Here is a 22583-nt window from a genome sequence, read left to right as displayed (position 1 = left end):
TTCCAGTTCTAGCACAAGTTGTTTTACTTTGCTGATCATTTCGATAATAGTACCTTTTTCAAGTGTTAGAAAAAAATGTCCAGTGCCTGCCCTGGTACATAGTAGTTGCTAAATAAATAGGACTTTTAATTATTCCATTTACCTACCTCTTTAATCTCCCAAGCACTAATAATTGGTATTTTAGTGTGTAATATGAGTTTCAATAATGTGTCCTCTTAGGAAAATAAGCCATTGGGCACCTGGGAGATTTTCCATAAGTATCTGAGTGCTATGTCTTACTTTTTTTTCCCACTACAGTCAGGCAACTTGAAGATGCTGAACAATTTTTCTTTTTTGATTTATGAAAGTGATTATTCTGTGGGGCAAAACAACAAAAAACCAAAGCAAAAATCAAGTTGAATGAATAGAAGGGTATAAAAGGATAAGTAAAAGTCTCTCCCCTCTGATAGTCCTTTTCTTCAGCAACAGCCACTGTTAATGGACATATTAGGATCTACTGAGAATACCAAGAACAAGCCTTTCCACTGGAAAAGATTAAGCTTATTAGTAAGCATGACATTTTGTTCATAATTTACATATATTCTTTTTATAGAACTAGATAATAGTTCTTTTTGAACTTGGGTATTCTTCATCCAAACGTTGGTTTGCCCAAAATGTTAGTACAATACTCAGTGGGGCCAAGGCAGTGTATTTTATTTTGTTCCTCCTATAAATATGTTAATGACATACACGGTTCATAACTCATGAGTTGGAATATCACATATCCATGTCACCTAGTACTTTTTAATCTACTTGAAATAGTTCTGATTAAGTAATAATCTGAAAAGTTGTGTGGTGAAAAATGTAGCAAGAGTAAGAAAACTAAGCCTATCACTTAAATCTACATTTATAAGATGTTTGAAATGGTAAAATGAGGAACCTACTAAAAGGAATGGTAATTGGAATTAGCTTTATTTGAAATAAAATAGCTGAGATGAGAGGATTGCTTGAGGCCAGGAGTTCAAGACCAGCCTAGGCAACATAGTGAGACTTCACTGGGAAGGCTGAGGCAGGAGGTTCATCTGTGCTCATGAGTTTGAGGGGACAGTGAGCTATGACCACGCCACTGCACTCCAGCTTGGGTGACACCCTGACTATGAAAATAAAAATGAATAAAATAGGGCCAGGTGCAGTAGCTCACACCTGTAATCCCAGTACTTTGGGAGGCCAAGGCAGGCAGATCACTTGAGGTCAGGAGTTCAAGACTAACCTGGCCAACATGGTGAAACCCCATCTCATATAAAAATTAGCCGGGCATGGGGTCAGAGATTGCAGTGAGCTGAGATCGTGCCACTGCACTCCAGCCTGGGCAACAGAGCGAAACTCTGTCTCAAAATAAATAAAATAGGATTCTAAAAGTTCAACCATCTGTAATAACCCCAGTCAGATCCAGCAGATCCCCAAATATAAGCTGAAGCACTTGACTTGGGTGGTAGGCTAAAACACCACCTACTTTAGTAGGCTCAAATACAGAAAGCTACATTAAAGCCTTGTCTTTGTCTGTCTGTACTGCTATAATGGAATACCTGAGGCTGGCCAATTTATAAAGAAAAGCTGTTTACTTGGCTCATGGTCCTGCAGGTTGTACAAGCATGGCACCAGCATCTACTGGTGAGGGCTTCAGGCTGCTTCCACTCATGGCAGAAGGTGCAGGGGAGTCCGTGTGTGCAGAGATCACATGGTGAGAGAGCAGAAGCAAGAAAGTGGAAGGTGCCAGGCTCTTTTTTAACAGCCAGCACTCAGGGGAATTCTCAGGAAACCTAATAAGGAGAACTCACGTATTACCCCAGGATGGTGCCAAGCCATTCGCGAAGGCTCCAACCCCATGATTGAAGCACCTCCCGTTAGCCCCACCTCCAACAATGGGGATCAAATTTCAACACAAGGTTTAGGAGACAAACATCCAAACTACAGCAAGCCCATCCTACAGCAAGGCCCTAGAAGATACGGTTTGTTCTCAGTTATTTGAAGATACTTATAAGGTGAGCATGTGTAAAGTGATTCACTTAATAATTTGTTCATTCAAGGCCGGGCGCGGTGGCTCACGCCTATAATCCCGGCACTTTGGGTAAAACTCTGTCTCTTTTTACTAAAAATGCAGAAAAAAGTTAGCTGGGCGTGGTGGCGGGCACCTGTAGTCCCAGCTACTCGAGAGGCTGGGCAGGAGAGGCGGAGCTTGCAGTGAGCTGATATTGCGCCACTGCACTCCAGCCTGGGCGACAGAGCGAGACTCTGTCTCAGAATAATAATAATTTGTTCATTCATTAAATGTTGGAAATTTTTATTAGAAACTGTGGCACTGGGTCAGGCGCAGTGGCTCATGCCTGTAATCTCAGCACTTTGGGAGGCCAAGGCGGGCAGATCACGAGGTGAAGAGATCGAGACCATTCTGGCCAACATGGTAAAACCCCATCTCTACTAAAAATACAAAATTTAGCTGGGTGTGGAGGCACATGCCTGTCATCCCAGCTGAGGCAGGAGGCAGGCTGAGGTATGCACCTGTAGTCCCAACTGAGGCAGGCTGAAGCAGGAGAATCACTTGAACCCGGGAGGCGTACGTTGCAGTGAGCTGAGATCACGCCACTGCACTCCAGCCTGGTGACAGAGCAAGATGCCATCTCAAAAAAAAAGAAGAAAAAAAAGAAACTATGGCACTAGGAATACAATAATACAGGTGGGTGATACAAAATGAGAATACTTGGTGATCAAGACTATGAAAATAGCACTCTGGGTAGAATGCTGGAAGATAACATGCTTGTGTTTCCAGCATCTTCAGCACTGGTGAGACAGGGCGTCTCTTAGGTAATGCTTGCCTTACATGATGGTGGCTTTAACTCTCTGAGCTTGGCTCATTTTAGGATGGATCATTTTAGTGAGAACTGAATCTCCGTATTACTTAGAGAAGTAATATAAAGAAAATGCTGGGAAGAGAAGGAGCAGCTGAACACTGCCAGGGAGAGTCAGCTGATAGCTTAGTTTTCTTGGGGACAGTGGATACTGAAACAGTTGCCATTCAAAATTGTCTTCAACAGTATTTTGGATCAGAGGAGCTTTTGTGGAATATTCTGGGAGCCTTACTACATGTCACAGTATTATTTCTAAGAAAAAAATATTTCAGGTTCCAACTTAAAAATGAGGTTTGGGGATAAAGCCTTATTTAAAATAGAACTATCTTTATATTATTATTATTTTTGAGACAGAGTCTCGCTCTGTCACCCAGGCGGGAGTGTAGTGCCAAACTCGCTCATTGCAACCTCCATCTCCTGGGTTCAAGTGATTATCCTGCCTTAGCCTCCCGGGTAGCTGGGATTACAGGTGTCTGCCGCCATGACCGGCTAATTTCTGTATTTTTAGTAGAGATGGGGTTTCACCATGTTGGCCAGGCTGGTCTCAAATTCAGGTGATTTGCCCGCCCCAGACTCCCAAAGTTCTGGGATTACAGGTGTGAGCCACAGCACCCGGCCAGAACTGCCTTTATTTACATATTTAGCATCCTATAAGCATTACTAAGCATTTGACATATAAAGAAAATATCTTTGTAATTTCAGTTCTCATCAAATGACTTGTGCACATGTTAGAAAAGAACCTAACTTTAGCGTTATATTAAGAGTCCTGAATTTAAGGCCTCTGAGGGGTTTTTAAACCTTGTGGCACTGAAAGCTTCCAAAGGGGATTTCAGAAATGAGTTGCTAAAGGAAGGGTTGGAAAGATTTTCCAGTTCCAATGCTAGACTGAGTGAACCACAAGAGAAGCCTAAGGTCCACCATTTTCTTATAGACAAGTACTTCTGTTTCATCAATATTTAAAATAAATGAACAAGATTCCAGTAGGTGACGTCCAGTAAGTCTAATTAATGGCACGCACAAATTTGGAGATGCAGTTCTCACTGAAATAATCCACCCTCAAATGACCTAGCTTCAGAAAGTGATCATCCCCACCACGTAAATGATGTGAATCCCAATCGCTGAAGATTTAAGACTTCGTATGTACCCCAGTGACTGAAGTACAGGTCCCTTCCTTTCACATAGTAACAACCCATTGCTAACTGGGTGCTAAACATCATCCCTAAATACTTAATTTGCTCCTATTATCTGGACCTACAAAAAGATAACCGAAAGTGGGTATACAGAACATTTCTGGAAGAACTTCTTAAAAAAGTGATAACAATAGTTACCTCTGGGGAATGGGGCTAGATGACTTGAGGATGGCACACTAATTGTTTTTGTACCATCAGCATTTATTTTCATAAAAAAAAAAAAACACTGGGCTCCTATCAGATCATGTTCAACAGATTACTGTTACAGAAATGTTTACAATCCATTACGTCTCAGTTGACTACTCTTCAGGATAAAATCTAAAAACCTGAGCATATAAGAAGATACTTCATGAGATGGTTCCTTTATAAAGCCATATCTCTTAATCATCACATATTATTTAGCGTGATATACACACTTTCTAAAATTTTGGATATCCAGCGTGGCACTCCGTAATTTCCAGCAATGACTAAGTTCCTTCTTACCAAGGTAAGGTTCATGGTAATAGAGAGGATGGGAGTATCTGAGACTGTACATTACTGTTTCCATCCTGGTTTTGACAAGAATTATCAGGAAACCTAATGTTAAGAAAAAAAAATCCCTATCACATTTTACCAATTAGAGATCTGAGTTATTGTTTCTATTTTTAAATAATCTTTGAGAAAGCTTAGTTTCACTGTTTAGATGAGAACAACAAAAGGTGGTTCAATTCTGGAGTGGGACATACAGTAGAATGAGGCTGGGAAAAAGAGACTTTGAACTATTAACCATAATGAGGGTACTGGGCACAGATGAAGGTATCAAGAATTTTTTTTTTTTTTTCAGACAGTCTCGCTCTGTCACCCAGGCGGGAGTGCAGTGGTGCCGATCTTGGCTCAATGCAACCTTCACCTCCAGGGTTCAAGTGATTCTCCTGTCTCAGCCTCCCGAGTAGCTGGGATTACAGGTGTGTGCCACCACACCCGCCTAATTTTTGTATTTTTAGTAGAGACAGGGTTTCACCCTGTTGGCCAGGCTGGTCTCAAACTCCTGACCTCAGGTGATCCACCCACCTCAGCCTCCCAAAGTGTTAGGATTACAGGCGTGAGCCACCGGCAGCTGGCCAGGAAGAATTTTATGTTGCTACCTTGTTAAGGAAGTAAAGCCATCTTTTCACCTTCGATAGAATTCAATAGTTAATGCCTAAAACAAAGACCTTTAAGTGGCATTATAAGTGTTATAGAGATATTGAGGTAGATACCAAAATAACCAGCTGAAAGAATGTGTAAGTGATTGTTTTTGGGGAGAGGAAATAGAAGGGAGAGCAGGGGAACACTTTTTTTTTTTTTTTAAATTTCTTGTGGAAGGTCTTCTGAAATAATGTACATATGCAATTTTGATAAAAAGATTGGAATATGGGGCCAGGTGTGGTGGCTCACGCCTGTAATCCCAGCACTTTGGGAGGCCAAGGCAGGTGAATCACCTGAGGTTAGGAGTTTGACACCAGCCTGGTCAACATGGTCAAGCCCCATCTCTGCTAAAAATACAAAAATTAGCTGGCTGTGGTGGCGTGGGCCTGTAATTCCAGCTACTCTGGAGGCTGAGGCAGGAGAATCTCTTGAACCCAGGAGGCAGAGGTTGCAGTGAGCCGAGATTGTGCCACTGTACTCCAGCATGGGCGACAGAGCGAGACTGTCTCAAAAAAAAATAAAATAAAATAAAGATAAGAATATGGAAAAACAAAGTGGCCCAGTAAGAGAGAAGTCTATATTAGCCACCACTGTGGTAAAAACAGATAAGCAGACACTCAACTCAGAATCAGTAGTGGGTGCTGAACTCTATCAGCACAAGTGAGAGATTCAATCTAAGAACCGAATTAGTGTTGCTAAAATATCACCTTTCTTTTACAAATAAGGAAACTGAGGCACATTGTTAAACAATTCACTAAAGATGAGAGCCAGTCACAAACTACATTTTCTAGAGTTGAGTCCTATTTTATAGGACTAAGAGAAATTCAAATTAGGCAAGAGAGGTTATTGTAGATTGAAAAAAACAGCTGCAATTATTTTTCTTCCTGTGTCCCATCCCACTATGAGGCTGGCATTTATTTCCCCACCTCTTGAGTCTGACCTGGCCCAGTGACTTGCTTTGATTAAAAGAATGTGGTGGAAGTGACAGTGTGCAAATTCCAAGCGCTTGTCTCAAAGGGTCTTGCATATTTGCTCCCTCTCTTGGAACCCGGCCTACGCCAAGTGAACAAGCCCTAGCTAGCCTATTGGAGGAAGAGAAAACTCAGAAGAGCTGAGAAGACTTGGCCTACAGTTAGTTGAACCCCAGACATGAGAGCCCAGCCTAGGTCAACAGAGGTATCTACCCAAACTTCAGCTGATGACGTTTGTTTAAGTGAGCTCAGTGGAGATGAGAACTGCCCAGTTGAAATGTAGACCTGTAAATAATAATAAATGGAGTTTTAAGCCACTACAGTTTTGAGGAGGCCTTTTACACAGCAATGGCTGATAGAGTTGTCATGTTTATATAAAAATAGGTTAAAACAAGTCACACAAAAGCAGCATATGGCTGAAATGTGTGGTATAACTCAAGATTTCAAGTAGTTAGGAAAGATTCAAACTAGGTCTCTAAAACATCAAGAGCTCCAAAGAGAACTGTTCTAAATGTCTGAAGATTCTGTCTAGGTGAGATCACTAGACAGAATTGATCCTACTGTTGGAACCTCTTGGCATTAAAGAGCTCTGACCGTTAAGGGAAGTGCAAATCTCCTAGGAATCAGTTTTTTGACCCACTCTAGAACCTTAGGTAGGGGGTGGAGCATCCTGTGAGGAGATCAAGGGGTTTTCTAGGTCGCTGTCTTTTAGGAATCCGTCTAAGTAGACAGAGGATGGAAGAAGGGGTGATTCTCACCTATTAAAAGGGGATCTCTTTATCCCTCATCATCATTTTATCTCAATAAACTGGGAATAGGCCCTGGTTACAGGGATCTTGCCACTTAAAGATTCAATCTTTCAGACTGGGAATGAGGATTCAGACAACTCAATCTTCAGGTAAATACTTGGTAAAGAAACAGGACACAGAGGAGGAATGCTGGAAAAATCTGGTTTATAAAAACAGAAATCAAACCAAGTTACTAACCAACCTCCCCATCCCCTTCAGGCACACAAAAACATTTGCCTCTGTACTCTGGCAATGCTTAATTATAACACACACTCAAGTGGCTATAAAAAACCCCAACAAAACAGAAACCATTTTAACATCTGAATAGTGATTTATGAACAGATTTCCTCTGGCAAATGGGGCCAGCTATTCTTAAGGCTTGCCAAATAGCTGTTAGATGTCTATATTTCTGTATGTGCCTGCATTTGTATATGGTTAGAGTGTAAAGTAATGACAGACTGAGGCTTTGGTTTCACAACTTCAGATGTATCAAAAATACAGATTTTTATGTTTGATTTTATATTTGTATGTTTATCTCCTTAAATCGAAGAGATTATACATCTCAGATCTGTAGGAGTTGATGTATACTTGGTCAAACACTGCTTGACTCAATGTTTTTCTTTTTTTTTTTAAGTAAAAAGTTTGAAAACTAACTCCCTAGGTTTTTTCCAGCCTCCAGTTCAATTGGCTAGTCATTTCTTCTCTCCCAACGTAGTGATTTTTTTTTAAGGTCTTAATATTTGAAGGAAGCCAACAGTCATTTATTCCGAATTAAACTTGAAGTTAATAAAGTTTCAATTCATAATTTTTCCAAACCAACCAATGTAAAAACCCAGATTTTCCTGAATTGAGTCATGTAAGAATTTTTGTAAGTGACAAAAAAAATACATGTTAAGACTGTGGAAAAATGGAGAAAAGGCCTGAAATAAAATCAGGAGTTAATTACTTAAAAAATTGCATATGCCAGGCTGGGCGCAGTCGCTCACGTCTATAATCCCAGCACTTTTGGGAGGCTGAGGCGGGTGGATCACCTGAGGTCAGGAGTTCAAGACCAGCCTGGCTAACATGGTGAAACCCCGTCTCTACTTAAAATACAAAAATTAGCTGGGCATGGTGTTGCATGCCTGTAATCCCAGCTACTAGGGATGCTGAGGCAGGAGAATTGCTTGAGCCCAGGAAGTGGAGGTTGCAGTCAGCTGAGATCGTGCCACTGCACTCCAGCATGGGCGACAGAGTGAGACTCCGTCTAAAATAATAATAATAATAATTGCATATGCCTTAGAGTTTTAAAGGTGTAAATGTTTTGTGTGTAAAAGCATTAAAAACTAGTTTCAACAGCAATAAATACATTTTTCCTTTGTGAAAATGAAGACCCTTACAGTTTAACCATAAACTTAAAAATAGCTAATCTAAAACAGACATTAACTTTACGTTTTAGTGAGAAACAATACCACCAAATAGAAACACCACCACCAAAAACTGCTTTGGGTATTGGATATTTATGTGGGTGTTTTGTTTGTTTGTTTTTTGAGAGACGGACTTGCCATACTACCCAGGCTGGTCTCAAACTCTTGGACTCAGGCGAACCTCCTGCCTCAGGCTTCTTTTTTTTTTTTTTTTTTTTGAGACGGAGTCTCGCTGTGTCTCCCAGCCTGGAGTGCAGTGGCGTGATCTCGGCTCACTGCAAGCTCCGCCTCCCGGGTTCACGCCATTCTCCCGCCTCAGCCTCCCAAGTAGCTGAGACTACAGGCGCCTGCCACCACGCCCGGCTAGTTTTTTGTATTTTTAGTAGAGACGGGGTTTCACCATGTTAGCCAGGATAGTCTCGATCTCCTGACCTCGTGATCCACCCGCCTTGGCCTCCCAAAGTGCTGGGATTACAGGCTTGAGCCACCGCGCCCGGCCGCCTCAGGCTTCTGAGTAGCTGGGACTATACGTGCACACCACTGCACTGGGCTAGGATCTTTATGTTTTTATCTCACTTTAGAGGATATAGGAAAAAAGGTATTTGGACTACAAAAAGGGAATATTGCAGTAAGATAATCTGCAATTAAGTAATTCCTTATTAACCTAGTTGAAAATAAAAATAGTTTAATGAGGATGTGTTGTCTTTGGACTATTTCTATATAATTTATTTTCTATAACAAACAAAAGCACTTACCACAGAACACCATACAGAATGGTAAAACTGGATAAATAAACCTGAATTCTTTGTGGCTCAACATGCTATAATAAAAAGAAATATTAAAAATATTAATTATGTTATATGATACATTGAGAAAGTAATGTATTTAATTAAAATATATTTAACTTGATCTATTTATTTTCGAAGTACTCAGACTGAATTTCTTGCTTCAGGAATTAGTCTCATTTTTTAGTTATAAGGTGATTATGAGATGGTAAAACTAATCATAAAATATGATGTCAATTTGAAATTACAGAGTACAGTTACATTCTAAAAACGGGATTTCTATTTCTATCCAAGTAAGTAAAATTAGTCAAATTTGGAACAAGGATACATCATTTTTATTTTAGAATGTATTTCTGTGGTCCTTCAATTTAAAATTTTGGTGGTATTGACTGATTGATTGATGATTGATTGACTGAGACTGGATCTTGTTTTGTCACCTAGACCGAAATGCAGTAGCACAATCATAGCTCACTGCAACCTTAAATTCCTGGGCTCAAGCAGTCCTTCTGCCTCAGCTTCCCAAATAGCTAGGACTACAGGCACATGCCATCATGCCCTGGTAATTTTACATTTTTTTCAGAGAGAGGGTCTTGCTATGTTGCTCAGGCTGGTCATGAACTCCTTGCTTCAAGCAATCCTCCCACCTTGACCTTCCAAAGTATTGAAATTACAGGCATGAGTAACTGTGCCTTTTTTTTTAAAAAACAAAAAAATTAGTCCAAGTTCTTAAAAATTGAGTGTAATCCTTATTAAGCAAACTACATATCTAAAGTATTCACTCTAGTGCCTCCATAATTACTACTACTTGTATCTTCTAAGATAATTCCCACTAACAAAAGTTAATGGCACCTCCAAAAAATAAAGTTTACTTTTTGAAGAATTTGATTTGATTTCTTGGTAACATAAAACATTTTAGCCTTTTGAACAAATAAAATCTTACCTATAAACAAGCAGTGTCCATAGCACAGTCACGAAAAGTATCCGGTGTCTCTTTGGTGCTAGATAGCAGCCATGAATAAAGAAGGGTAAGTGAGTACCCAAGATAACTGGAAATCCTTGACTGAAGTACCAGTGCCATGGATGAGAACCATAAAATGTTCCCAAGTTCTGCAGCACGTTAAATTTCAAAAAATTAAATTGAACCAGAGTCCACTGGCACAGTTGAAGGAAAAATAAATAGAAATGTGTTAGTGCCAAGTAGTAATGTTTGGCATTAGGGAACTGACACAATTTTGACATTAAATCAGAAAAGTCTTAAAACCAGGCAATAGTTTACATTAATAATTTTTTTTTTTCGTGCAGTGGCACGATCTCGGCTCACTGCAAGCTCTGCCTGCCAGGTTCACACCATTCTGCTGCCTCAGCCTCCTGAGTAGCTGGGATTACAGGCACCCGCCACCATGCCCGGGTAATTTTTTGTATTTTTAGTAGAGATGGGGTTTCACTGTGTTAGCCAATATGGTCTCGATCTCCTGACCTTGTGATCTGCCCGCCTTGGCCTCCCAAAGTGCTGCAATTACAGGCGTGAGCCACCGTGCCCGACCTAATAATTTTGACTAATGACTATATGAAATCCTTCTTGTTATTTTTTCTTCTTTACGTATTAATGTGTTCTTTGTTAATTTGTAAAACTAGGTTTTTGAGATTCAAAGTGAGATTCAAACTTACATTTTAGCAATCTAAGTTTTTTTTTTATTTCAATAGTTTTTGGGGCACAGATGGCTTCTGGTTACACAAATAAGTTCTTCAGAGGTGATTTCTAGGATTTTGGTCCACTCATCAGCGAAGCAATGTACACTGTACCCAATATGTACTCTCTATTTTTCACCCCTCTCCCACCCTTCCCCACCCCGCGTCCCCAGAGTCCATTCTATCATTCTTATGTCTCTGCATCCTCATAGCTTAGCTCCCACTTGTAAGTAAGAACATATGATATTTGGTTTTCCATTCCTGAGTTATTTCACTTAGAATAATGGCCTCTAGTTCCATCCAAGTTTTATATCTAGTTAGAGATAAGGAGGATACTAGACAAATTTTTTGGACTGTGTGTGGTACTTTACAATATCACATTACCTGTTAAGATAAAGCTTTGAAAACATTACAATTTGAATTACAGCACAAAGCTGACAATAATGACAAACAGCAACAACAGGTAACATTCAGTGCTCACTTAATAATTCCCTGCCTTAAAATGTACTCTCCTGAATATTAACTAGGAATACTAATTCTTTTATGTAGAAAGCACAACAAATTGAACCAAAGGCTTATTAGGATATGCCTAGAAGTCTTTTGTAGTGTATCCCATATCATTTAAAAAATTGTTTGCCTCTGTTCTAAAGTATTAATGGATTAAAAATAAAAATAGCTGTTAGCTTAATATACTTTTACTTACTTGGCCAAAAAAAATACGATCAATCATCAGAGACAAACTCAAAGTAGCAAGGCTGAAAAACAAAAATAGAATAGTGATTCACATTTGCAGCTTGCTGAAAATCCACTATTAGCATATGGCTTTGTATGTGCCTTGCATCAAAAGCCACTATAAAAATGCTTTACAGTTTCATCAACTGAATATGGATTTACACATTTTGAAAGGTATCTGTTGATAAAGATCAGTAAATAAGATTATATAATTAATCAATTAATATCATAAAAATATATTAATATAAAGATTATTGAAAGACTACTGCAGTGTAACAAATTACCCCAAAACTTGTTAACTTAAACTATGAATATTTACCATTTCATAGTTCCTGGGGATCAATAACCTAGGTGTTGCTTAGCTGTGTGCCTCGAGGTCTCTCATGAATTGTAGTCAAGCTCTTAGCAGGGGCTACAGTTTCATGTGAAGGTTCAATTGTGGGTGGAGAGATCAGCTTCCAGACTTGCTCACATGGTTGCTGATGGGGCTAAGTTCCTCAACATATGTCCATCTCCTTAAGGCTGCTTCATGACATAATAATTGGCTTAACCCAGGGTAAGTCGGCCAAGAGTGAGTGAGACAGGCACCCAAGATGGAAGCCATAGTCTTTTTTATTTATTTATTCTTTTCTTTTTTTTTAGAGACAGGGTCTTGCTCTGTCACCCAGGCTGGAGTGCAGTAGTGTGTGATTATGGCTCACTGCAGCCTTGACCTCCCGGGCTCAAGTGATCCTCCCACCTCAGCCTCCCAAGTAACTAGGACTACAGGTGTGTGCCGCCGTGACTGGATAAGTTTTGGATTTGCTGTAGAGATGGGAGTCTCACTGTATTACCCAACTGGTCTCAAACTCTGAGGCTCAAGCAATACTTCCACCTTGGCCTCCCAAAATGCTGGGATTACAGATGTAAGCCACTGTGCCCGGCCACCATATCTTTTCATAACCCAGTCTTATAAATGATATCCAATCCCTTCTGCTGTATTCTACGCATTAGAATTGAGTCAACAAATCTAGCCCATGTTCAAGGGGAGGGGATTATAAAAGACATAAACAGCAGAAGGATGCGATCATTGGAGGCCATCTCAGAGACTGCCTACTACAAACACATATACAGAAAAATACGCTATGAGGATAAAGCTCTATGAATCATCACTATATGAACACAACTGTGTAACTGCCATACAGAGCGGGATAAAGAGTATTAGCAGCACCCCCTTATCCCTCCAGTCAGTCCCTACCCCCTCCCCAAAAGTAGCCCAAAGGTAGCCCTTCTGCTTCCCAAAGATAACCACTATCCTAATTTCTGACAGAACAGATGAGTTTTATCTTTTTTTGAATTTTATAAGAATAGAATCATACCATATGTACTCATGTCCAAATTCCTTTAGTCATTATGCTTGTGAGATTGAACCAAGTTTTTTTTGCATGCTGTAGTTCATTCATTTACAATGCTGTGTATTGTAACTATGTATACCACACTGTATGTATTCCTGCTGTTGATGGACACTGTGCTTCCATTTTCAGCTATTGTGAATAGTGCTGCAATGAACATTCTTTTACACATCTTTTGGTATCCATATATATGCATTTCTGTTAGACATATACCTAGGACTGGAATTGGTGGGCCCTAAGGTAGTGCTCCCTAACCTTTTTGGCACCAGGGTCTGGTTTCTTGAAAGATAGTTTTTCCATGAACAGGTTGCGGGGTGGGAGTGGGGCATGGTTTCTGGATGAAACTGTTCCACCTGAGATCACTGGACATTAGATGCTCATACGGAGCACAATCTAGATCCCTTGCATGTGCAGTTCACAATAGGGTTTACACTTCTATAAGAATGTGACAGGAGGTGGAGCTCAGGCGGTAATGCTTGCTTGCTCACCTCCTGCTGTGCAGTCCAGTTCCTAAGAGGTCATGGACTGGTGCCAGTCCACAGCCTTGGGACTGGGGACCCCTGTCCTAAGTTGTAAGTGCAACTATGTATTTATTTAGCTTTTGTAAATACTTAAAAGTTTTCCAAAGTAGTTATTAGTTTGCATTCCCACAGGAATATATAAGTTCCACATCATACTAGCCATTTGGGTGGATGTATAGTATAGTAGTATTTCATGGTGGTTTTACTTTGTATTTCCTAATAACAAATGAGATGAGTCTCTTTACACTTATTGACCATTTTAATATTTTTTGAAGTACCTGATGAAATCTTTTCAATCATTTTTCTATGAGTTATCTTTTTCTTATAGATTTTTACAAGTTTTATATATAATCTGGATGTAAGGGTTTAGTTGGTTACATGTATAACAGCATCTTCTTCTGATCTGTAGCTTGCTTTTTCACTCTTTTTTTTTTTTTTTTTTTTTGAGACGGAGTCTCACTGTGTTGCCCAGGCTGGAGTACAGTGGCACAGTGGCATGATCTCAGCTCACTGCAGGCTCCGCCTCACAGGTTCAAGCAATTCCCCTGCCTTAGCGTCCTGAGTAGCTGGGATTACAGGTGCCTGCCACCACATCCGGCTAATTTTTTATATTTTTAGTAGAGACAGGGTCTCACCATATTAGCTAGGATGGTCTCGATCTCCTGACCTCATGATCCACCCGCCTTGGCCTCCTAGTGTTGGGATTACAGGTGTGAGCCACCACGCTGGCCATGCTTTTTCACTCTTAATGGTGAATCTGATGAACAAAAGTCTTTAATTTTAATATATTCAAATGTATTTATCTTTTTCTTTATAGTTAGTACTTATCGTCTATTTAGGAAAGTTTTGCCTGCCTCAAGATCATGAGGATATTCTGTCATATCTTGCACAACCACCACTGTTTTACCTTTACATCAAGATCTATAATTCCCTTAGAGTTTTTTGCTTTTTTGTTTTTCATTTTTGCTTACGCTGGGAAGGTAGGAGTCAAGATTTTTTTTTTTTCCATATGGATAGCCAACTATGTATTTATTGAAAAGACTATCCAGGCCAGGCTCGGTGGCTCATGCCTGTAATCCCAGCACTTTGGGAGGCTGAGGCGAGTGGATCACGAGGTTGGAGTTCAAGACCAGCCTTGCCAACATGGTGAAACCCCGTGTCTACTAAAAAAAAAATACAAAAATTAGCCAGGTGTGATAGCAGGTGCCTGTAATCCCAGCTACTTGGGAGGATGAGGCAGGAGAATCGCTTGAACCCAGATAGCGGAGGTTGCAGTGAGCCGAGATTGCGCCACTGCACTCCAGCCTGAGCAACAGAGCAAGACTCTGTCTCAAAAACAAACAAAAAAAACAAAACAAAAACAAATCAGAAAAGAAAAAAGACTATCCCTTCCTTACTGTACTACAGTATCACTTTCCTCATAAAGTGACTACATATGTTTGTATGCTACTGGACCATATTCTGTTCCACTGATCTATTTGTTTTACCTTGCACTAATTCTAATTCTAAGTTGTCTTAACTACGATAGCTTTGTAATAAGTCCTTTTTTTTTTTTCTGAGACAGGGTCTCACTCTGTCGCCCAGGCTGGAGTGCAGTGGCATGATGTCGGCTCACTGGAGCCTCCGCCTCTTGGGTTCAAGCGATTCTTCTGTCTCAGCCTCCCGAGTAGCTGGGACTATAGGCACCCGCCACCATGCCCAGCTAGTTTTTGTATTTTTAGTAGAGATGGGGTTTTGCCATGTTGGCCAGGCTGGTCTCGAACTCCTGACCTCAGGTGATCCGCCCACCTTGGCTTCTCAAAGTGCTAGGATTACAGGCGTAAGCCACTGCGCCCGGCCTACACTACTAGATGTTAAGACTTATTACAGGGCGGGTGTGGTGGCTCCCTGGCCTACACTACTAGATATTACGACTTATTACAGGCCAGGCGTGGTCATAATGTACCTCAATTTGGGTTTATCTGATGTTTTCTCAGGATTAGATTCAGGTTATGCATTTTGGCAGTTAACACCACCAAAGTGAAGGGATGTTTTTCTCAGTGCCTCAGATCAAGCATCTCACAATACTGATTTGTCCTATTACTAGCAATGTTAACTTCAGTCACCTAGTTAAGGTATGTCTCCCAAGTTTCTCTGCTATAAAATTATCATTTGTAATTAATAGGTCTCTTGTGGAAGATACTTTGGAACTGTGTAACTATTCATCAAACTTTTACCCACTGGTTTAATATTCAAGTGCAATTAATATTTGTATATGGACCCTGTATCTAGTGAGCATGTTTCATTTGTTTACCTATCTAATAGTTTATCTTTAGATTCTTTCGAATTTTCTACATATACAATCATGATACAAAGTCACAGTTTTATTTCCTCCCTTCTACCATTAACTCGCTTTTCTTGTCCTATTGCACTAGGTAGGATGGATACTGTTGAACAGGAGTGGAGATAATAACCATCGTTGTATCTTTCCCAATCTGGAGGGAAAGGGTTTCAATATGTTCACACTAAGCACGATTTTTCTGTAAAGTTTTTATACAAACTGTCGTATGAATCAGTCCCTTTCCACAGTTTGTTTTCTAAGGGTTGTCTTCCCCCTCCCTGACAATCATGACTAGGCCTTTAGTTTCATCATATGCTTTCTGTGTGTCTATTAAGAAAGCCATATTATTTTTCTCCTTTATTCTCTTGATGTCATGAATCATACTGACTGATTTTCAAATATCAAATATTATATTCTTGGAACAAACCCAATCTTGGATGTCATGTATTCTTTTAAATATTGTATGGATTCAGTTTACTAATATTTCTTCAGGATTTTTGCATTCACAGTCATGAGAAATACTGGTTTATAATTGACCTTTCTTGTAATGTCCTCGTTAGATTTTGGTATCGAGAATATGCTATTGTCATGAAAAGAACTGGGATATGTTTTTCTTTTTCCGTTCTGTGGAATAGTTCATGTGAACTGATGTTTCTTCTTTCTTAAATGTATGGAATAATTTGCCAATGAAGCCATTTGAATCTGATGCATCTTTCTTTGAAGATCTTAATTACAAATTAAATTTCTTTAATTCATATAGTACTGTTCAGATTTTCTACTTCTCCTGTCAGTTTTGGTAAGCTGCATTTTTCTAGAAATGTGTTCATTTTTCAAGTTTATTAGCAAAAAGTTGTTTATAATATTGTCTTCTTCATTTTGGGAATGGCTGTAAGACCTATAGTCATTCCTGTCTTGTCAATTATTGGTGAGATAGTGTGGCAGCTGGAAGGCAATTGAAGTATTTTGGATTTTACAAAATGACAAAATGATATCCCAAATTCTCAAGGCCATATAAAAAGTAAACAAAAATTGGTTCACATATATTATAATTTTTCCTAAGACGAATTCAATATTTTTCTCTATATTTAGAGACACTATTACTGTTTGGAGATGCAACTGACTATTTTTAAAGAGTGCTAAATATGTAAAAGGTTGTTATATCATTCAAGTCTGAAGCCAACTCTATGCATCAAAGGACTTGAATATAAGACTAATTAGGACTGTGATTGACATTTGTTCTATACTGCACAACTTCAGAATATTTTCACATGCATTATCTCATTTGTTCTCTTCTATATTTCGCTTCAAAATAAACAAAGCAAGCATCTGATCTATGTGAAAAGGTTCCTTTAGGCTTTTTCAGCTTTAAGCGAGCTCATTCTCCATGCATGCCAAATTCATATTCACCCTGATGTTACTTGAAACACCACCCACTTTATAAGGCTTCTACTAATATTCCCTCTGCAAGCAAAATTAGATTACTTTCTGTTCTTCTGCAGAATTTTGTTATGTCTAACTTAGAATACTTCATTTTTAATTTTTATTTCTATTTTGAGATGGAGCCTTGCTCTGTTGCACAGGCTGGAGTGCAGTGGTGCGTTCTCGGCTCATTGCAACCTCTACCTCTGGGGTTCAAGCGTTCTCCTGCCTCAGCCTCCCAAGTAGCTGGGATTACAGGCACGCCCCACAATGCCCAGCTAATTTTTTTGCATTTTTAGTAGAGACGGGGTTTCGTCATATTGGCCAGGCTGGTCTTGAACTCCTGACCTCAGGTGATGTGCCTGCTTCAGTCTCCCAAAGTGCTGGGATTACAGGCGTGAGCCACCGTATCCGACCACTAGACCCCTTTAAATCACTGGGTAAGAATTATAATCCCTAACTGATGATGATTCAACCTACGATTTTTCAACTTTAAAATGGTACCCACACAGCCATTCTGTTTTTCACTTTCAGTATAGTATTCAATGAATTACATGAGATATTCAAATATTTTATTATGAAATAGGGTTTGTGTTAGATGATTTTGCCCAACTGTAGGCAGGTAAATGTTCTGAGCATGTTTATGATAGGCTAAGCTGTGATATTCAGTATGTTAGATGTGTTAAGTGCATTTTTAATGTAGAATATTTTCTTTTTTATTTATTTTGTTTAGAGACAGGTTATCACTGTTTTCCCCAGGCTGGAGTGCAGTGGAATGATCATAGCTCACTGCAACCTTGAACTCCTGGGTTGAAGGGATCCTCCTGCCTCAGCCTCCCAAGTAGCTAGGACCACAGGCATGCCTACTGCCACCTATACTTGGCCAATTTTTAAATTTTTTTTTGTTGAGACGGGGTCTCATTATGTTGCTCAGGCTGTTCTTGAACTCCTGGCCTCCCAAGGCACTGGGATTGCAGGTGTGAGCCACTGTGCCTTGCCTGACTTATATTTTCAACCTGCAATGAGTTTATCAGGATGTAATCCCGAGTCAAGGAGCATCTGTATTGTTTTATCTTTTTCCCCCACAGACTTTGACTTTGAGAGCAGACACTGTATCTTACTCACCTCTGAATTATCAAATGCTGGATACAAAGTAGGTTAAATGCTTATTAAATGAGTAAGTTATTATCATGCTGCTGATGAGATTAAAAAGGCTTTCTATCTCCCTCAGTGTCAAATCCGGAACGAACTGAGCCCCTGCTATCTCTCTGACCTCATTATTCCATTCTCCCAAGCTCACTCTCTTTTAGCCACATCCGTCTCCTTGCTGTTCCCTGAACATGCCCAACATACTTAGTACCTGGCTGGTCCCTTTGCCTGGAATATTCTCTCATCAAGTAACTACATGGTTCACTCTCTCAACTCCTTTAAGTTTTGGCTCCAGTGTCACCTTACATGGTGGTCTTTCCCAACCACCCTGTTTAAAAATAACAGCTCCCCTGTCACCCCAAGCACTGGCATTCCATCCTCCTTATGCCACAATTATTTTTCCCTGTATTGCCATCACTTGACAAATATATATTTATTCTTATCTTTTTAGCTGTCTGTCTCTCCCTACTAGAATGTAAACTTCATGAAGGCAGGTACTTTTTTTGGTTAAACTGATGCATCTCCTACATCTGGAACACTGCCTGGCACATAGTAGGATTAAATACTTCCTGAATGAATGAATACATTTAATGCAATATTATTAATACACCTGAGAAACGACAACAGTGGCAACTGAGACGCAAGACAATTTAGTCCTTTCAGATTGCTACCCGAAAAATACTTGTGACTAGTGAACACTAGTACAGTCATGCATTACTTAACAATGGGGATATATTGTGAGAACTGCATCATTAGGCAATTTCATCATTGTGCAAACATCATAGAGTGCACTTACACAAGCCTAGATGGTACAGCTTACAGACATCTAGGCTATATGGTATAGCCTATGGCTCCTAGGCTGCAAACCTATACAGCATGGTACTATACTGAATATTGTAAGCAATCGTAACATAATGCTATGTATCTATGTATCTAACTATAGTTAAACAGGTTGGGCATGGTGGCCCATGCCTGTATTTCCAGCACTTTGGGAGGCCAAGGTGGGAGGATCACCTGAGGTCAGGAGTTTGAGAGTAGCTGGCCAACATGGTGAAACCCCAACTCTACTAAAAATAAAAAAATCAGCTGGGCGTGGTGGCAGGCGCCTGTAATTCCAGCTGTTTGGGAGGCTGAGGCAGGAGAATCACTTGAACCTGGGAGGCGGTTGAAGTGAGATTGCGCCATTGCACTCCAGCCTGGGTGACAGATCGAGACTCGGTCTCAAATAAATAAATAAATATAAAATATATATAGCCAAACAGAGAAACTAAAGTACAGTAAAATACGGTAATTTAATCTTATGGGACCACTGTCATAAATGCAGTCCAGTGCTAACCAAAATGTCGTTATGCAGTGCATGATTGTATATTAAAAAGATCACTGTTGTAAGAGTCAGAATGCAGTCATCCCTTCAATAAATAATTATTTGGGGTAGTCTACTAGATACTTGGGATATGTCTGATCCTAGGAGCTCATAGTATAGTTAGAAGACCTGGGTTTCAATATCAGTATAGCAACCAGGCCAATGACTTTGACTAACACATTTTTAATTTCTCCCAGCCTCCTGTTTTCTCTACTACCAAATAAAAACATATATTGCCTAGATAGAAGTATTATGAAAATTATGAGGTAATATGTGAAAACACATTGTGAATTATAAAGCCTTATACAAATGTAAAAGAATCAAGTATCTCTAAAATATATTTGAGAAATATTTAGTAAATAAAGCATCAGAAAGCGCTAAGTTAGAAGTAATTACAAAAGCACTCAGTTAAGCAAATTAAAATAGTTATAATCAGGATCATAAATATAAGAATATAATATATAAGTTTTGCAATATTCTATTTCCTTGGACTAAGAGTGCTCATTGACATTAGAAGATAAAATAATTAACTGAAAGATGTAAAATCTTGTTCATAATCTGTGACTTATAGGCTACTAAAATTAATGGATGGATTATTGCCACACTTACCCTACAGGTAAAAAATGATGTAGAATAAGATCAAGCTTTCTTGGTTCTTGACAGAAATGTCTGAAGAGCAAAGGTGTCCAGGGAATGACAGCTGTGGGACGAATTATGAAGGCAAGTGCCACCAAGGATGAGTACTTGACACTGTAAGAGGAAAATGTGTGATAAGACAAGTGGGAAATTAACTTGAAGTTATCTATTATTTACACTGTGATCTGACATTTTCCTTTTGGTATGAATAGCTATATGAACTTTTTTTTTCTTTTTTTGAGACAGAGTCTTACTCTGTCACCCAGGCTGGAGTGCAGTGGCTCACTGCAACTTCTGCCTCCTGGGTGCAAGCGATTCTCCTGCCTCAGCACCCCAAGTAGCTGGGATTACAGGTGTGTGCCACCATGCCTGGCTAATTTTTTGTATTTTTAGTAGAGACGGGGTTTCAACATGTTGGCCAGGCTGGCCTCCAACTCCTGACCTCAGGTGATCCACCCGCCTCAGTCTCCTAAAGTGCTGGGATTACAGGCTAATCCCCATGCCCGGCTAATTTTTTGTATTTTTAGTAGAGATGGGGTTTTACCATGTTGGCCAGGCTGGTCTCAAACTCCTGACCTCAAGTGATCCACCTGTCTTGGCCTCCCAAAGTGTGGAGATTACAGGCGTGAGCCACCGTGCCCAGCCAATACTTGCATTTCTTAAAGGAGTGTGCAAAATGTCATTTTATTGTGAGGTCTGGAATAGTATCTGTCGTGCTTATACAAGGAAAAATGCTTATATAGCAGTCCTTTTGTATCACATGACCCTTGCACTTCCTAACTGAATTAGGGAACGGCACCTGGGCCCAAGTAGCCAATCTAAGGCTGGCCAGTGTGAAATAAAGTTATCTCCAGATAGAGACAATGACATTTAATGGACCTAATTAGATTCTCTCAAATTGAATATGAGATACAGAGAAATTTGGGTAATTGCTAGCAAGAATAGAAGTGGACAGAGACTAGCTAAGTCCCTAAATGATGGAAGACTAAGGCAGGATTCATAGGCTATTTGGTATATAAAGGCACAACAAAACAGCCCATTCCCCAAAACTGCCTTGGATTCTGCATAACATTTCAATTCATTTGTGTGGCTGAGATATTCTACAGTTTTCTTCCAGTCCTGGCCACAAGGCTTGAGATGCCCATTTTCCCTTTTAGTCTTATAATAAAGTCCTCATCATATACATAACTTGAGTGAATGCTTTTTCTTGTAGTTAAGAGAGTCTAGGACGAAATGATCTTATTTGATTTGATCCTCCTAACCTTTAACTTCCTATTCCTTTTGTGTAGGAAGAATGGATACTAGAATTTTAACTAGATCTCAAATTGTCTTTTTTCCTTTCAGTATATCCTAAATACTGTTACTACAAAAGTTTTTCAAAATCAGATTTGATTATGTCATGCTGCTCAGACGCCTCAAATGGCTCCCTATTACCTACAGAATAAAATCCAAATTCAAAGTCCCATTCCAGCCTCATCTCTTATTCTTCTCCTCTTACAGGCATCCTACCGCACTCTACAACTACTCTGGATAATCTGCCCTGAATATACTGTAACTGTAAATGAAGCCCACTGACAGTTATGTGCCTTCACTCACGTTCCCATTGCTTGGTATTTGCTTCCCCAGTTTAAAGGAAGCCAAATAAAGTGCAAGTATTTCCTATTTGCCCTTCCAAATCTCTTCTCCTCCAGCCTTTATCTAGTCTGCATGCAGGAAAGCTGACCTGAATGGACAGCATCAGTGGCTACCTTGCTTTCTGGTTTCTGACTGTTTTTGGCTGAGAGGCAGAAGAGTTGGGTCAGGATTATTTATTCCCCTGGCTGTCTCCTCATTATTGCTAAAGACTGGTTGTGCCTGTCCCCTGCTGGGGCCCTCTCTTATAATTATAGCTCTTTACAAATTCCAGTAACCATTTCTTCTCCTTGCTCTTTGGGGCCTAGAGATACTACAGACTTCCTGCTATAACTAGGCTGGCGGTACGATGGTGTTTCCTTATTGGCTTTCCTAAATATTGTCTACACCTTCGCAAATATTCCTATTGTTAAACTCTCCTTAATTATTCCGTTTGAGTATTATCTGTTCTCTGCTATAATGTATCAACTGAATATATTATTGTGGTTCTCATGACTCATGAAAATTAGGGGGTCTACTAGACATTACAATATGTTGAT

At 39.7% G+C, this 22583-nt stretch overlaps 1 protein-coding gene across 3 annotated transcripts in view; it reads right to left on the bottom strand.

Annotated features, from left to right (window-relative positions):
• The window catches only part of PIGB (phosphatidylinositol glycan anchor biosynthesis class B), a 210878-nt gene that overhangs the window by 4631 nt on the left and 183664 nt on the right, over positions 1–22583 (bottom strand). For all 3 annotated transcript variants that reach the window (XM_050799796.1, XM_050799797.1, XM_050799798.1), the window contains 4 exons: positions 20386–20526; positions 11585–11636; positions 10133–10344; positions 9163–9227 (listed from right to left, as the gene is read on the bottom strand). In XM_050799796.1, coding sequence (XP_050655753.1) covers positions 9163–9227; positions 10133–10344; positions 11585–11636; positions 20386–20526 — 470 coding nt within the window. The remainder of the gene's footprint in view (positions 1–9162; positions 9228–10132; positions 10345–11584; positions 11637–20385; positions 20527–22583) is intronic.

This window comes from Macaca thibetana, chromosome 7 (genome assembly GCF_024542745.1).
Source record: "Macaca thibetana thibetana isolate TM-01 chromosome 7, ASM2454274v1, whole genome shotgun sequence".
NCBI classification, from domain to species: Eukaryota; Metazoa; Chordata; class Mammalia; order Primates; family Cercopithecidae; genus Macaca; species Macaca thibetana.
The sequence above is the reverse complement of the archived record's forward strand: the minus strand, read 5'-3'. Positions and strand labels throughout refer to the sequence as shown.